This window comes from Leptonychotes weddellii, chromosome 4 (assembly GCF_054177405.1).
Source record: "Leptonychotes weddellii isolate Sample4059 chromosome 4, ASM5417740v2, whole genome shotgun sequence".
NCBI lineage: Eukaryota > Metazoa > Chordata > Mammalia > Carnivora > Phocidae > Leptonychotes > Leptonychotes weddellii.
In genome coordinates, this window is record NC_138372.1 from 39,238,505 (window position 1) to 39,253,923 (window position 15,419).

The following is a 15,419-nucleotide window of genomic DNA, read 5'->3' on the forward strand; positions in this document are numbered from 1 at the left end:
GCCAAGTTAGTCCTGGCCACACAGCACTGACCTCACAGGTTAGGATGAGGGTAAAATTAAATAAATCAAAGTGGACAGAGCGCCCAATATGATGTCAGATGTATTCTGAGCCACTCCGTGAGTCGTCATCGTTATTATAAAGATGCAGGGAAAGAAAACTAGCAGATAGTTCTGATGTCTAAGTTGGGCTTTCTTCCCTTGCACAGTGTGCTTTCAGAGATCTTCTGTCTCCATCCCTGCACTTGCATACATCCTATGATGGGGGGCTCACCACCTCCCTTCATACAGAGCCTGAGGTGGTGCAGGCCTGAGCCTGTGTTTCTGGAAGCTCACAATCTGGAATGAGGCCGCAGCAGCTGAGAGCTGTGCAGTCACCCTGAACGCAGCTGAGCCCATGCGGGTCATCTAATTGGACTGCACGTCACTGCAGCCCAGGTTCCTTCCTCATGCTGCCACCAACGCCTCTGGGGTCTGCTCACAGGAACAAACCTGGCCCTGGGGCCAGATGGACTTGGGGGCTCTGGGGACCAGGCTGAAGGCTCATTGCTTGTAAAGCCCTATGGTGCATTGCAGAAAGAGGGAGGGGGAGCTCAGAGTGTCTACTCTCTTATTTGCCTTTGTGGGTCTGGTGGACGATCCACATTAAAATATACTACAAATTCAATGTCACAGCTAAAGTGACCTTTTCAGGCCAGGAATACTACCCTTGCCTACCCTCCAAAACATGATGCCTTAAGGGGACAGATCAGTGCCTTTCTCTGAGGGAAGCAAGACTATCCTGGAACAGAGGAAGATTTGGGGAGAGGCCAGTGGGCACTACGTCTGTAGCTCTGCTGGGTCCCCCCATCTGCTCCCTCCAACCTGGGCACCCTCTGCTGCACTGCCATCATTCAATGTCTGGAACCCCACCACCGTGAGTGCGCTGCAAGCAGACACGGGGGTTCTCTGTGCTGGGCCCCTGGGCCCCAGCCCAACATCTCGCACAGGCAGCCTCAAGTTAGTGAACTGAATCCTCATCAAGGTTCCACGACTTCTCATTATCGTCCTCAGGACTACTTTTAGGCTTCTCTCACAGGGCCGTCAAATTGGGCGGGGGGTGTGTGGCTGTGCGTAAGCCATGTGTCCTCATAGCCACCTCTCTGGCTGAGGCTGGGCTGTGGTGGCCAGAAGGGCGGATCCTCCTCCTTCAGGCCCGCTGCGTGGTGCCCGCCTGCCTTATGCCCGCCCCACGCCGGCACCCACACCGCTCTTCCCCGACTTCCAGTCGGTGCCCGCCCCTGGGAGCTCCTGCGGGAGGGCCAGGCCTCACCTCTCAGGGGCTCCGTGCTCAGCCCTGGGCTTGGCACACAGCAAACAGCTGATAAATACTAACAAACGGGTTTCTGAAACGCTCAGCTACAAAACCCAGAGATTAACAGTGCTGCAGAATTAAGGAGAACCAGATCTGAAGGGGGGGAAAAAAAACATGCATTCTCAAAGTTTGTTTTTCCTGTCTCAAACCTGCCATAAATTCACATTTGCCACCTTCACAGCCAGTGAAATTAAACAGAACACGACTCTCTCGGCAGCAGACATGAAGGCTGAGGTTACGCTGCTCTACCTGAACTCTTTAAAAGGAAAAAAGAGCATCTGGAGCTCCTCTTCTGAGTCATGCAAATGATTCCTAAATCAAATATTTTTGCTTCAATTGGAACCTATAAAAATTAATATAAAACCTCACTGGCTTGGCACACTGAGGGCTTCATACCTCGTATGGGGCTAGGGAAAAAAACCGCCCTTTCAGCGTCTTCCCTGAGCCAGGGTAAATAAATTTGGTCATGAAGTCGGGCCCTCTTAGCATATTTTTGAGTGAATCAGATAATTCTGTCAAGCTATTTAAACGTCCCAGCAAACCACCGGGGAGCCGCGAGTGGCCTTCCCTGTTGACTTTGGCAGGAAGGGGAGGCTGAAGGCCTTCCCCCCCGCCTTGCCTCTCTTCCGAGGGGCTGAAAAAAAAAACCCATTCAGGCTGGGCCCGGGCCTGGTGTCAGGCTTGAGGGCTCTCCTCTCCCGCAGCCCAGCCGACGGAGCCCAGGCGCCTGGCCGGTTGGGAGGACTCGAGCCCTCGCTCCCACAGACACGGGCGGTTAGACGGCGGGCTGGGCCGTCCTGGTCTTGTCAGCACTCTGCCTCTCGCTGCAGGAATTCCTGACGGGCACTTACGCAGGAGGCAGGCAGGTGATGAATGAGGTGGAGCAGAGTGCACAGGCCTGAGCGGGGAAAGGCCTCGGTGGTTTATTTTAGTTTGGTTGGAGATATTTTGGGGCTGGCTGGTGGGTGAGCAGGTGGCTTGAGCCGGTGGGTGGGTGGATGGGGTCCAGGGGCTCGGTGTCCGTGGAACCTGCACCAGATGACACGTACAGTGCCAGGCACGTGTATGTCAGGCATGGCTGACCCTCACCACCTTCCTAGAGGAGGATATCTTAATACCCATTTTACAGAGGAGGAAACTGAGGCTCAGGGAGGCCTGGATCTCTGGGTCCCCTTTTGCACCCCATCAGGCTGCCTCTTCATGGCTCTCCACCCACTCACCACAGTCTTCCCCTTCTCCATGAACAGCACTTCTGCCTCCCCGGGGGCTCATCCCTGGTGGCTCCTCCTCTCCCTGCCCAGCCAGCGTTTCCTAGAGGCCCACTGATTCTCTGTCACTAATGCCTCCCTGTGGTCCTCCTCCCCACCCACCAGCTCTGGCTCAGGCCGCCACCCACACACATTCGATGCTGCCCCTAGCAACCAGCCCCACGCTGCGAGCCACGCCGTCCTCCCCAAACCGACCACATCACCGCTTGGCACCCTTCGGATATAGTCCCGCCACAGGCTGGGTGATCTGGCCCCGGCGACCTCCCTCCTGAGCTTGTCACCTCAAAGGAAGGTGCATGTTCCCCAGAACACGCCAAGCTCTCACCACGCCTACTCACTGCTCCTATCCCTCCACTCAGTCAACTGCTACTTAACTGTGGAGGCCCGGCCTAGCATCACCTCCAGGAAGCCTTCCCTGCGCTGTCCCCCACCGCACTGGGTTCTCCTCTGGGCGCCCACAGCCCCTTCTGCTTCTTCCCTCAGAGCCCTTGTCCTGCAACGTCAATCCCTGCAGGTCTATGTCCCCTCTTCATGGTTAGCTTCTCCAGGGCTGGGGTCATCGGTGGCTCCAGCACGGGGTCCAGGGCCAGCCCACACCAAGGGCTCAATAACTGGACGCTGAATGAACGGACGAGTGAGTGGCAGGAGCCTGGTTAGGAGCCCTGGACAACAGATTTGGTGATGAAGCCAGGCTGGCCCCAGGCACAGGTAGGCCGATGCCAAGGCTAAGGCTGTGGCCTTGGGGAGGAAGGGCAGAGGAGGTGGAAGGTACTGAGGCCAGGCCTTGGGGGACAAGTTTGATCAAGTCCTGCTAGCGGTAAGTGAAAGTGGCGGGGAGGGCAGACGGTGGGGCTATGTGACCACCCTCTGCCCATTTGCAAAGAAAACAGACTTTGGCAGCACCAGGGGCCAGCAATTAGCACATTTACCATTTCCAGCCAATTAAGTGGCCACAATGGGAACCACATTGAATACAGGAAGAGGCCACTCCTGCTTGCAGTGATCCTGCACGAGGGGCCCCTGGACAGTCCCCGAAGGCAGGGCAGTGACCACAGCTGCCGCGGCCAGAAGTGGGGGTAAGGGCCAGATGAGCACCCCTGGAGTGGGCAGTGGGCAGTCTGCTCACCAAACCCACAGTGTGAGCCAAAGAGAAGCCAGAGTGAGGCCCCCGAGGGCGTCTGGCATGGCAGTCCGGGGTGCGGGACGGGGCATGGCGCCTTCCTCAGCCGCCCTCACGGGGGAGGAGGACACGAGGCGAGGCGTCAGCAAGTCCAGGTGCCAACACCCTCTACCTGGTGTGTGGCTGCGAGGTGCCAATGAAACTGTGCACGGGAGGTGTTCGGTACAGGGTACGGTACGCAGCAAGTGCTGCATAAATGCCCACCGTCTGCATTATCAGTAACAACCGAGAATTGCGCAGGACGCCTGCCCTCACCTGCCTCCCGTGCAGGTGCCTGCTCGCTGTCCCGGAGGACCAGCCTGCTGTACGTACCCGTCCCTGGTGCTCTCAGCCGTGGGCAGAGGGGACAGATGGTGGTGGGAACTGGTGCTGGCGTCCAGGGGGTGGTGCCTGGAAGGGACCTCGTGCATGGGGGGCAGGATGCCCGATGCGAGCCCGTTATGGGGGGTGATGGAGCCAGGATACACGCCTGCAGGGAAGCAAACAAATACCACTGGGCTTGGGCCACGCCCTAGAGGTGGTTGTGAACAACCCAGGAGCTGTGTGCCTACTGGCAGAAAGACACACACACGGAGGAAAACCAGCGGGGTCGTATTAACAGGAGGTCGGGGCCCAAACGAGGGGAGGACGGCCCCGCTCCGCTGCTCATGCCCTGGCTGCAGGGCTGTGGGGGCTGAGGCTATCCTGAAAGCAGAGGTGGACTGACAAGGGCCTGTCAGAGGCATCAGCTGGCCAGGCTGGGTGTGTGTGTGTGTGTGTGTGTGTGCGTGCGTATTTTTTTAGGGTGGGGGGTTGTATGGAGCATGCTGCCTCAAGTCTCATGCCGAGTCTCATGCTGCCTCAAGCTGTTCCGAGTAGCCCCAGAAGCAGACAGGGATCCTGAAATGGAGAGCAGCTTGAGAGAGACTCAGGGCTTAGCCGTACTTCTCACACGCAGAGCTGCTGTAGGGTAACGGGCTGCCTTTGGTGGAAATGAACTACCCGCCCCCAGAGACGTGCAAGCACAGCCTGGATGTCCACTGTGAGGGGTCCCAAAGACAGGACGATGGTGCTAGCTGGATGGCAGGCTGGCCCAGGAGACCTATGAGAAGGGATGCCACAGACAGTTGTATAGGCTGTGTATGACACAAGGGTCCCGACGGAGGAGTGGAGGCAGTCATACTCTCATCTACGATTCTAAACCTCTAGAAGACGCCTGCAGGGTGATACCACCTTCTATCACTTTTACTCCCAAGGGTCTTACCCTTGTTAAGAAGACAGGTGGGGGATGAATCAAATGGGGGACATTAGGTCATAGTCAGATGTTGATCCAGGGGCCTAATTGAGGGTCTGGGAGCAGCTACTGAGGCCAGTGCTTCCCAAATGCCTTCACCAAGGAACCCCAATTAGAGGGGAGAATGGACCCCAACTCTGGGACTAGAGCCTGAGAGGGACACAGCAGGGGTGGCAAGTTTTTCTCCATTTTATCTGAAAAAAATGGGGCCAATTTTGTTCCTTTTAAAATCTGGCCACATTTATTTGAATTTTAATAGAAATTGCCATAATTTTCCTAGAAATTAAGTCATCCAGTTGATGGCCCGGGACGACTGCAGACCTGGGGACCACACCCAGCTGTGGACAGAGGGGACAGATGGTGGTGGGAACTGGGTCAGCTGCTACAGTTTGCACGGCACCCCGGTCATCGTGGGTTCAGACCCAATGCTCTTTACCATGAGGACCATCTGAGCACACAGCACACTCTTTTCATGGATGGAGTCAAGAACGAACTTTGACATTCTCCGGTGGCTGGGGTTCCAAGGCTAGCCCATCCCAGGTTGCCCCCTTTCGTCCAGGCCTGCAATTCAGGAGGCTACTACCAGGAACTGAGTAGGGCCAGGGCAGGGATGGCAAGCTCCAAGCCTCAACTGCAGCGAATCAAGCCTCCCAAGTGATACCAAAAGAAAGTCCATTTAAAGCCAGGCCCAGGAACTGACCTGGAGCTCCAGCTCAGGCTATGTCCAAAATCGTCCTCGTAGGGGCCTATGGCCCAGGCTTCACTGTGGGCTGGCTGTGAGACCCCGGGACTCTGAATGGGCTCTTGGGGGCCCTCTGTCTCTCAGCTCCAGTCCTTTCCCTTCCCATCTTGGGAACCTCTGCTCCCATGGGCAGCCCCAACCATCCATCCACCACGTCCCTCACCACCATCCCTCCCCAGCTTGGTCAGGAAGGCACCAGAGGGGACTTCTGGGGATAGAGCCTGGCTCGGTGCTGCTCATGCTTTGCTCCACTCACCACTCTCCTGAGCACCTCTTCACCTGCCATCTTGAACCCATTTGGGGGCCTGACAGCTAGGAAGGCCTAGAATCCTGATAAATTCTGCTCTCTCTCCCTCAGCCTTGCTGACCTCGTGCTTTTATATCCCCACTGCCCATCATATTACCCTGGGTCTGCTAAAGGAGCCTGCCAGCTAAGCTCCTGAGGGTTTCCTGTGAAGAGAGCTGGGCCTTCCTGATGAGAGACAAGCTCTTGGGACTTTCCTGTCGTTAGACAACAAAAATTTGATGTCACCCTGGCGAGCTCCTCTCTCTCCCTCACCCCTCTGTTCTGGACTCCTCTGTCCTAACACTCCTTGAATCTGCCCCGTTTTCCCCTGCCTTTGCCCACCTTCCCTTGTCCAGCCCCGTGCAGACAGACGCAGGGTGGGCTAGGCGTGCTGAGCATGTGGACAGACAGCGATGGCAATGAGGATGTCACTGTGTCATGAGGGGTGGCGGGGGCGGGGGGGAACGCCGTGGAGCCTGCTGGCCTCTCCCCAGAATGCACCACTGGAGGCTATAAATCAGCGTCATGAATCATCAGCCACGAGTGCTTGACTTCTGGCCCTAACATCTGTTCCTAACTGCACCTCAGGCATTTGCCGTGTGGCCAGCTGACGCGCAGAGAGGTCCAGAACTTCTGGGTCCGCCTGGCTGGTCCTGGTCTCCCCGCGGTGCTGGAAGCAGCCTGAGGACAGGGACCAGCACAGGGCCAGGTACACAGCAGGTGCCAGGATGCTGTAGCGCAGCATCAAGAGCAGGGAGGCAGCGGACTGTTGGATTAAGGGCACGGCCTGTGGCCACACAGCCCAGGTTCAAGTCTGGCCTCTGCCATTTACTGGCTGTGGAGCCTCAGCAAAACGGTACTTAACCTCTCGAGGACTCCGTTTCCTCATCTGGAAAAGGAAGAGCATAGTAGCATGTACTTTTTGAGGCTGCTGTGAGGATTCTGTTAACATGTACACGTACAGTCCCCAGAACGGCTCCTGGCACACATTCGGTAACAGTTGGCCATGCGTTATTACGAGATGGGTGAATCAACAGTCACTCTTCTCATTCACCGCGAGCAACAACAATAATAAGGATAAAATTATCTGCCACACTGGGTTTATAGAAGCGATCACGTCGCAATCACATTTGTTGTCACAGCAGGTCTGGGGGAGAAACCGAGGTTTGAGGCAGGGAAGACACCACTCGCTCGCTGTCAGAGCAAGCCTGGACAGGCGTGGTGTTACCCTAACGCCCGCCCCATCCCTGATGCTGCCTCAGTGACTCGGCTTCTCATCCGCAGCATGGGCTCATGGGGACAGAATGAGAGGATGTTCGTTTAGTGACCAGTCCATGCAGGTGCTCAAGAGATGGCTACTGTGGGCCTGGCCCTTCTCCCTGGGATAGGCCCTGGCCTCGTGTCTGCGAGAACAGACTTCCAGCCTGGATCTGCTGCTGACTTCTCCACATGACCTTGGGTCAGTCCTCCTCCTGCCCAATTCTGAGTCCTCCCAGGGTAAAAATGATGGGGCTGCAGGGCCCTCTGCCCCAGGGCAGCCGCTGCTAATCAGTCACAGGCCTCTTCCCTGCTCGGCCTCGGAATCCTCAACACAGCCGTTGTCCCTAGGGTCTCTTCTTGCCTGCTATTTTAGCAACTCTGACCTGGTGAGAAGCAGCCCATGAAGAGGGTGTGATCCCTGCTCCATAGACCCATCCTCCTGGGGCGTCCTTGCCCTTGTGGACCTTTGTGAGCACAGATCCCTGTGAAGGGCGACCCAGAGAAAGCGTAAACGCCTTCCCTTCCTGAGGCTGTTTGTTAGGGGCTTTGACATAGTTTTAAATCTGCTGCTACTTCAACACTGAGGGGAAAGCATTAAAAATTAGAAAACAAAAAAAATGTTTAAAATAGTTAGAGTAATTCAAGAAATCCCAGAGGGTGGGAAGAGCTTTCTCTCTGGTACCGCGGTTTCTTTGGGGGGAGTGGAGGGCAGAGCACCAGTCTTGTCAGCGGGAATCCCCCCTCAGGCCACACTGCCAGCCACTCAGCGAGGGCTTCCTGCTGGGGCCCGAGACCCGCGCAGCTGCCAGGGAGGACAGGCAGGCTACCTCAGTTGGACCAGAGGCTCTGCGTGTCCGGCTGGATGGGCCTGCAGCATCCCAGGGGCCGAGGGGCTCCATGTCTGGGCCGCAGAGTTTAAGAAGCTGGAAGGATTATGACCAAGTGGTCCACCCTCTCCGAGCCTCGGTTTTCTCCTCTGAAGCTGGTTGTTGTGGTTTGGAGCCCTGGTGGGGCACACGCGACTCCAGCTTGAGGCCTGGCCTGAACCCTGACGTGGGGCCTGAAGGAAGTGCAGGAGCCGCCTCAGTAAAGGGTAGGGGTGAGGAGGCCGGCAAGGCGTATACAGTGGCTTGGAGATGAGAGGGAGCACGGGATGTTCAGGGAACTGGGTTTGATGTGCCAAGGTTGGGGTGCGCCTGGCCCCGTGAGGCCTCGAAGGCCAGGCTGAAAGGAGCCCGGGCTTCCTCCTGTGGGCAATGGAGCCACAGAAGAGGGTGAAGGAATGTATGCCAGAGGAGTGGGTGCCCACGTGGCCCCTGGGAGCCCACAGAGCACTGCCGTCTTCCTGCAGGGCCGTGCCCCCGGCCCTGCCTCCCTGCACGCGTACCTGGGAGCAGCTCCTGGCCCAGGGTGCGGCCCCCCTTCCTGTCGCTGGCGGCCAGCTGTGTGGACCCATGGAGCTGCTGCAGGGCCAAACACTCGGTCAGGACGTCGGCCTCGGGCTCAGGGCCTGCGTGCAACTGAGGAGCAAGCAGAGGGAGAGAGGGTGTCTGTGCGAGACCACCTGCCCGCCGGCAACCCTCGGTTTAGGGGACAGGGCAGGAAGGATGGTGGCTCCAGGGTAAGACCCTTCACCTCACTGCACCTCAGCTTCCCCATCTGTAAAATGGAGCTAGTTGTATACACTGGGTTAGTTCAGGGCTGAGAGGCCGACGCTAACGTAAGAGTGAACAGGCAAAGATTTTAACAGGGGAAGTGTGTGCATGAGAGAAAACCAGAGCTGGGCAGGCTGGGAGAGCCGTGGGCTGAGTTACAAGTCTGACCCAGAGTGAAGGAGGGAGGGAGGGAACGAAGTTGGTGGAAGCATCCTAGAGTAGGAGTTCTCAGGGAGCTGTGCTGTGTTGGAAGTCAGGGGGTCCCGTGTCTCCTGGGCAGGGGTCTTGCCTCAGTGTCCCCGCAGGGCCTGCCACACTCAGTTCTTGGCTGGAGTAGCCTACAGGAGGCGCAGCCTCACATGCACGGGCCCAGATGGGCGGCCAAGTACAGCAACTGGGGCCTCCCCCAAGCAGCCACTGTGTGGCCCATTCTCGTGGCTGCCACAGTGAACTCATGCGGGTAAAGTAACATACAGTGGGTACACAGGAAGTGTCTTTCCTTCCTCCCCTCTTTCCCCCACTCCTTCTTTCTTCCTGACACAGGCATAGTGGAAACAGTCTAGGGCTAGAGACAGAAGACCTGGGTTCAAATTCCAACCCATCTCTTCTCACTCCCTGTGTGACACTGGACAAGTAACTCAACCTCTCTGGCTCGCCCCTGCCTGTAATGAGCAACGACAACCGCCCCCCACCCCAGGCTGCTGTGTGGAGTACGGAGAGGACAGGTACAAAGGAGCTTGCTGAAGGTACCGGCTGACCCCAGCTGGCCGAGTCCCGCGTGGTCATGTGACAGTGGGCACGCCGGATCTATATATGGACTTGAGGTCATTGGCTGGCAAATCTTTGGCCAATAACCCTCAGCTGTCTTAAAGGCAGACTTGAGCTCCATATCCCCAAAATTCTTCACCTCCCCAGATAGGCCAGATGGAGACAGGGCATGGCTGGTTGAGGCCCTTGGGACATGGGGCGATGAGGCAGGCCTGCACCTGGGTGGGGAGGGCCCCCTCTCCCAGGGAAATCCCAAAGCCTGACTATCAGAGCACCAAAGATTGACGTGTCCAGACTCTCATTTTACCTAGGACAAAACCGGCCCAGAGAAGGCGAGAGCCTTGTTCCATGTTACAAAGCAGCTGAGAGTCAGTGCCCAGGTTTTTCCCACCCTCCCAGGCCAGAGGGCCAGCACCCAGGCTTGGGGACGGCACGCCCAGCCTCCCGACGGACCCTCAGCTCCCTGCCCCAGCAGCTGCTTTCCATGTAAATTCAGTTTCTGGCAAAAGAGGGTCAAGGCATGTTCTCGCAGACCGCAATGTCAATCGGATTAGGAGCAGCAGGAGAGGAGAATTAAGGAAGAAAAGCATTTCTAATTCTCTCTGAAACGTAGCAGGGCTGCCAAGGAGCTGTCATAATACAAGGGTCGCTTTACCCAGAAAGATACATCATCCCCGATGGCTCCTAATGGATGCTTATGGTTGGGAAGTTTGCAGATCTGCGGCCTCAGGTCCCTGGGGCTCAGTGCGAGCCAAGCACGGGGCCTGGGAAAACCAGGGCAGGATTCTAGTCCTCGGGCACCAGTCTGCTCAGGATAGAAGCCTCCTTGGCATGGAGCCTGGGCCATTCCCCATCCCTGCTCGGGCCCTTCAACCTGAGAGCAGAGGAGAGAGCTCAGGCCCTGGGGCAGGCCGGTCTGGGGTGGGACCCTGGCTCTGTCACTCCTGTGCTGCATGACTCTGCACTGGGTTCAGCTCGTCCCTCCCTCGTCAGAGCGAGGACAGATGGGGTGTTTACACCGGCCAGCTCAGGTGCACGCTTTGACCGTGTCCCTTTTCTGCTCTACTGCTCCCAGGGTCTCCCTACTGCCTGCAGGATGAAGACTGAAGCCTCAAGCCTGGCTGCCCCCCACCCCAGTGTCTTTCCAGCGGAGGCTTGCTTGGCCCAGGCCAAGCTCTGGGCACCCCCAGCCCACGCGACTGATGCAGGCCACTTTCTCCAGCCTCTCTGCCTTTCTCTGCTTTACTTACAGCTCTAGCCACAGTTCTTAAAACAGTGCTTGGAAAACAGTAGGTACTGCGTAAGTCTTGCAGAGCAAGTTAAGAAGCTCTCCCTGCTCTACCCTCCACGGTCACGCTGTTCTCCCTGGACTGGCCTGGGTGTTTCTCTTCATCCCCACCCCCACCCTCCCTTGCACTCAAGTACCTGTGTGCCATGGCCCTGGTGCTCTTCTGGAGATGTGGGTTGAGCCCAGAGGTGGGCTGGGCCCCGAGTAGCAGTCCCATCCCCCCACTGCACTGGGTCCCTCTGCGGCGCCCACATTCCTTGTCCAAAACAGCTCACTGCTTTCTCCTGCAAGCCTGCTTCTTTCCTAGATCCTCGGTCCTTGTCAAGGGGGCTGCCACCATCCTGCCCCCCAGAGTCCACCTCTGTGGCTCCTCTGGCACCCCCCTTCTCCTGCCTCAGCCAGCCCCCACTACCTCTCCTGCTCCTCAGCAGTGGCCCCCCTGCCTCAGGATTCCCTCCAACCAGCCCAACCCATTCTCCACACAGCCTCAAGTGCCGTCTTCCAAGATGACATTCTCTGCTTAAGACACCCCCCCCAATGGCACCCACCATCCTCGGGACAGCCCAAACTCCTCGGTAGAGCTTTGGGCCTGTCATGCCTGCCCCCGGCAGGGGCTGCTTGGCCTCGAGGCAGGCAGGGTGCCCGCTGTTTCAGCTTCAGTCACTCCCTGGGGCACACTCTCCTGAGGGGCTTCGCCTGCCCAATGCTTACCCCTTCCAGATTTCATGACAACACGCACCAACTTCTGTTCTGGGCCTTTACTTTGGGCCAAGTACTGTTCTACACCCTTGATGTATATTTACTCACATAATCCTCATGACAATGCTCTAAAGCAAGTCCTCTGTTGCCCCCATCGGACAGCTGAGGAACATGAAGAACAAAGGGGCCCAGAGCTATGCCCAAGGCAGGCTGGTTCCAGAGCGCACACAACTGCACTCCCACCCCGACAGGCTAAGGCCCCCTTCTCTGTGCCCCTGACTAGTCTCTGCAGACCTCTATTGTCTTTATTCTATTCTACCGAATGATCTCTTTATGTCTGTCTCTCCCTGCCAGGTTCCCACTGGAGGAGGGCACCATGGTTTTCCATTTTTGCATCCTCAATGCCTACACAGGGCCTGCCATCAAAGGTTTACTAAGCGAGCCAGGGCGAGGGGGCAGATGGACGACAGAGAAGCTGGTGGGTGGTCTGTGGGTGGATAGATGTCTGGCTGACTGGAGGTGAGGAAATGAACTCGGTGGGAGGCAGGTCACGGATGATGGACAGCAGCATCCTCGGGTGTGCAGAAGGGTGAATGCAGGCAAGAGTGCGGGTACCTGGCTTGTTGCTGGACAGGTGTCTGCGAGGCCAGGGGGGCACTGGCAGAGGCGGGCCTGGAATGGAGACTGTCTTACCTTCTTATGCACCTGCTGCTCTTTGGCTGAATGGGCCTTCACGTGCTTGCGGAGGGAGCTGGGGTCCGTGTAGCGCTTGGAGCAGCCAGGGATCTGACAGGCGTAGGGCTTCTGTAACATCAGAGAGGCAGAGGCGGCGTGAGGCAGGGGCCATCTGTCAGCCCAAGGTCGCACTGTGTGACCCACAGCGGGGAGGGGGCAGGCTACCGGCTCACAGCCGGTCCCTCCCCCAGTATCCACAGCCAGGAGGGGTCAGACTCAGCCAGCGCCGCCCATGGGCCTCAGAGTGAAGGAGGGGTTGTGTCTCCATTCTACCCTCATGCTGGGACCTCAGATAAGTCACCTCCCATCTCTGAGTCTCACGTTTCTCCCTGGCAAAATGGAGCCACCTGAATTCTAAGGATTCTCCCAGCTCTGACACTGGCCCTGAGGAAAGGACACCCTTTAGGCCCACAGCTGCAGAGAAGGCACGAGTGGACAAGGAGTACGGTGAGGTGGCTGCCTTGGAGAGGAGGAGGAGGAGGGGGAAGAGAGGGGACAGCACAGGGCCAAGCTGGAGTATGGCAGGGCCCCAGGCTGGGAGTGACTAACCACACCTTGCAGTGGGTCCAGAGACCCCAGATTGCTCTCTGGTCCATAAGAAACCCAGCTCCTCAGTCCGAGGATCACAGGAGGCCGGGAGGGAGCCAGATCTCAGACAAAGGCCTGGAGAAACTGGAGGTCCGTGCCCTTTGTGCTCCTTCCCCTTGCCGCCCCCGCCCCCCCGCCATTGCTCATCTGGAGCCAATCCATACCTTTACCGCCTTCCCTGTTCCTGTCTGGGCCTCATGCTGCTCTCTGTGCCCCAATCTCCCCTCCCACCACCGCCAGAGGGCCCCTGGCCATGCTCTCACCTTTGGAAACCCCTCCATGGCTCCCTCGTGCCTTCTGACACAGCCCATCTCCCAGCACTGAAGGCCGTTTGGGACTTGGGTGAGCTGAAGTTCTCACCCCTCCTCCTGCCCCTGTCCTTGTGCACCCACCCGCCCAGCCCTTCGGGAATCTTCTTCCCACCTCCACCCCGACCCTCCCCCGGGCAGCACCGAGCACCCAGCACTGCTGGGTTTGTTCAATGTCCTTCTGTTGCAGGTAGTGCATTTCCTCGGGGGATGGTCCCTTCTGATTCATCCCAGGGACTGTCTCAGGGAGTGGCTCTAACTGAATCCCGAGCTCTCCCACAGGGGCTCCCGTAGGACCATGCTTGGGGTTCCAGCTGCTACTGGGGCTTGAAACCATCCATCCCTAATATACCTAATGGTTCTGATTTCTCCAGGCCCTCCGGCCTCTGGCAACTGCAGGGGACTGGGGAGAAGGAGAAGGTGGCCCCTCTCAGATTCAGTGCCAGGGACAGCCATGTCCCTGTCAGACACACCCAGTGGAACTGTCCCCCCACCCCTCCCCGACCTCAAGGCAACTCTGTCCTTGCTGGCCTGAGGAGAGGCCAGTCCAACCACAGACCCAAGGACCTCGTGGGGAGGGAGAAGCAGAAAGAGACGACCATACCTTGGTGCTGCCACGGACAGTTGCCAGGTTAAAGAAACGGAGGAGAGCAAAAAGAAAGAGACAGAGAAGTGAGAGGCTTGCCTCGCTGAAAGGAAGGTGCGGGGCAGGAGGACGGAGCACACCTCAGAGCTGCCCCTCCCAGCCGCGTGAGACACAGACGTGTAGACACACACACCCACACACCACTTCTCCTAGGGGTCGGCTCCCACCCCAACACACGCACATACGTACACATACACATCCTCTCTCGTGGGCCCCGGCCTGTCCTGCCCCAGGTCCTGTCCCTCGGGGATGCTGATACAAATCCACACACTCTTGCCAAAAAACAAACAAACAGAGCTCCAAGTGTGCAGGCACACTCGACGGGAAAGGGCGCAAGGCCCAGCTCCGTGTTTGTTTTTCCAGGGCCTGACGTGTGCAGAACATTCCTCCGGCCCCGCTCCCCTGTGAGCCCTCGGGAAACCCTGGGACTGTACCAGGCAGGAGTCACTGCCCTGGCTCCGGAGCCTCAGTAACAAGGACGCTGGGCCACAGCCCACACGGCCCCCCAGGTCTCCACTGGGCAGCCCGTCCAGCCTCACACCCACTGTGGGTGAAGCACAGAGGAGGAAGGAGAGGCTGACGCTTTGCCCAAGGTCTCACAGCAAGAGCGTGTCAGTGACATTCTGTGAGGAGGTCTCCCCTGGCCTGGGCGCAGGAGAGATGATCACCCCCAGGGCAGGGGGCAGCCAGGATTCGGAGTGCCTGGGGACATGGCAGGGTTTGGTCAGCATTCCGTCAGCGAGTCAGAGGAGGGAAAGGAGGGACTCGCAGTTGCCGTGTGGACCGCGTGTCAGGCCTGTACTTGCATCGCTTGAGTTGATTTCCCCATGGCTCCCCCATGACGTAGGTGTTGGAGGCAACTGAGGCCCAGAGAGGCTAGGTGACATTCCTTGGAGCTCTGGGCCCAGGTGGAGGGCCCGAGTTAAAACCTGGCTGGCTCTCTCTAGTCTGTTCTGCCACTTTCCTGCCCATGGGGAGAATCCCACGTTCTCTGGCGCCAGAGGGGAGCTGGGAACATGACTGGGTCCCTTCTGGAAAACAAGGCCCAGCCCACATAGGCTGACCCACTGGCCTCTGGGCCGTGGGTGCTGGGAAGGCAACCTAGCTTTGTAGGATCGCCAGGGCTGTTTTTGTGTGGATGGGCACGAGTGGGGGCTGGGCTTGGTGGCTGTACCTACAGGGGGCTTCACCAGGACCTTCGGGGAGATGAAGGCCTGACATAACCCTGTGGGCTCATTCTGGGCCTGACCTGACCTAGGCCTCACAGCTCTGTTCACATACCAAGTGGGGGCCAGAGGCTTGTTGCTTTGGGGCTGGGTCCAGGAAATGCAGCAAGGAGGGAGGGAAGAAGGGGGCAAGTCAGAGTAGGTGA

The 15,419-nt window shown here is 58.0% G+C and overlaps 1 protein-coding gene across 2 annotated transcripts in view; it reads right to left on the reverse strand.

Moving 5' to 3' along the window:
• GLIS1 (GLIS family zinc finger 1) overlaps positions 1-15,419 on the reverse strand; it is an 86,747-nt gene that overhangs the window by 4,280 nt on the left and 67,048 nt on the right. For both annotated transcript variants that reach the window (XM_081818427.1, XM_031032808.2), the window contains 3 exons: positions 12,464-12,574; positions 8,748-8,880; positions 4,112-4,268 (listed from right to left, as the gene is read on the reverse strand). In XM_081818427.1, coding sequence (XP_081674553.1) covers positions 4,112-4,268; positions 8,748-8,880; positions 12,464-12,574 — 401 coding nt within the window. The remainder of the gene's footprint in view (positions 1-4,111; positions 4,269-8,747; positions 8,881-12,463; positions 12,575-15,419) is intronic.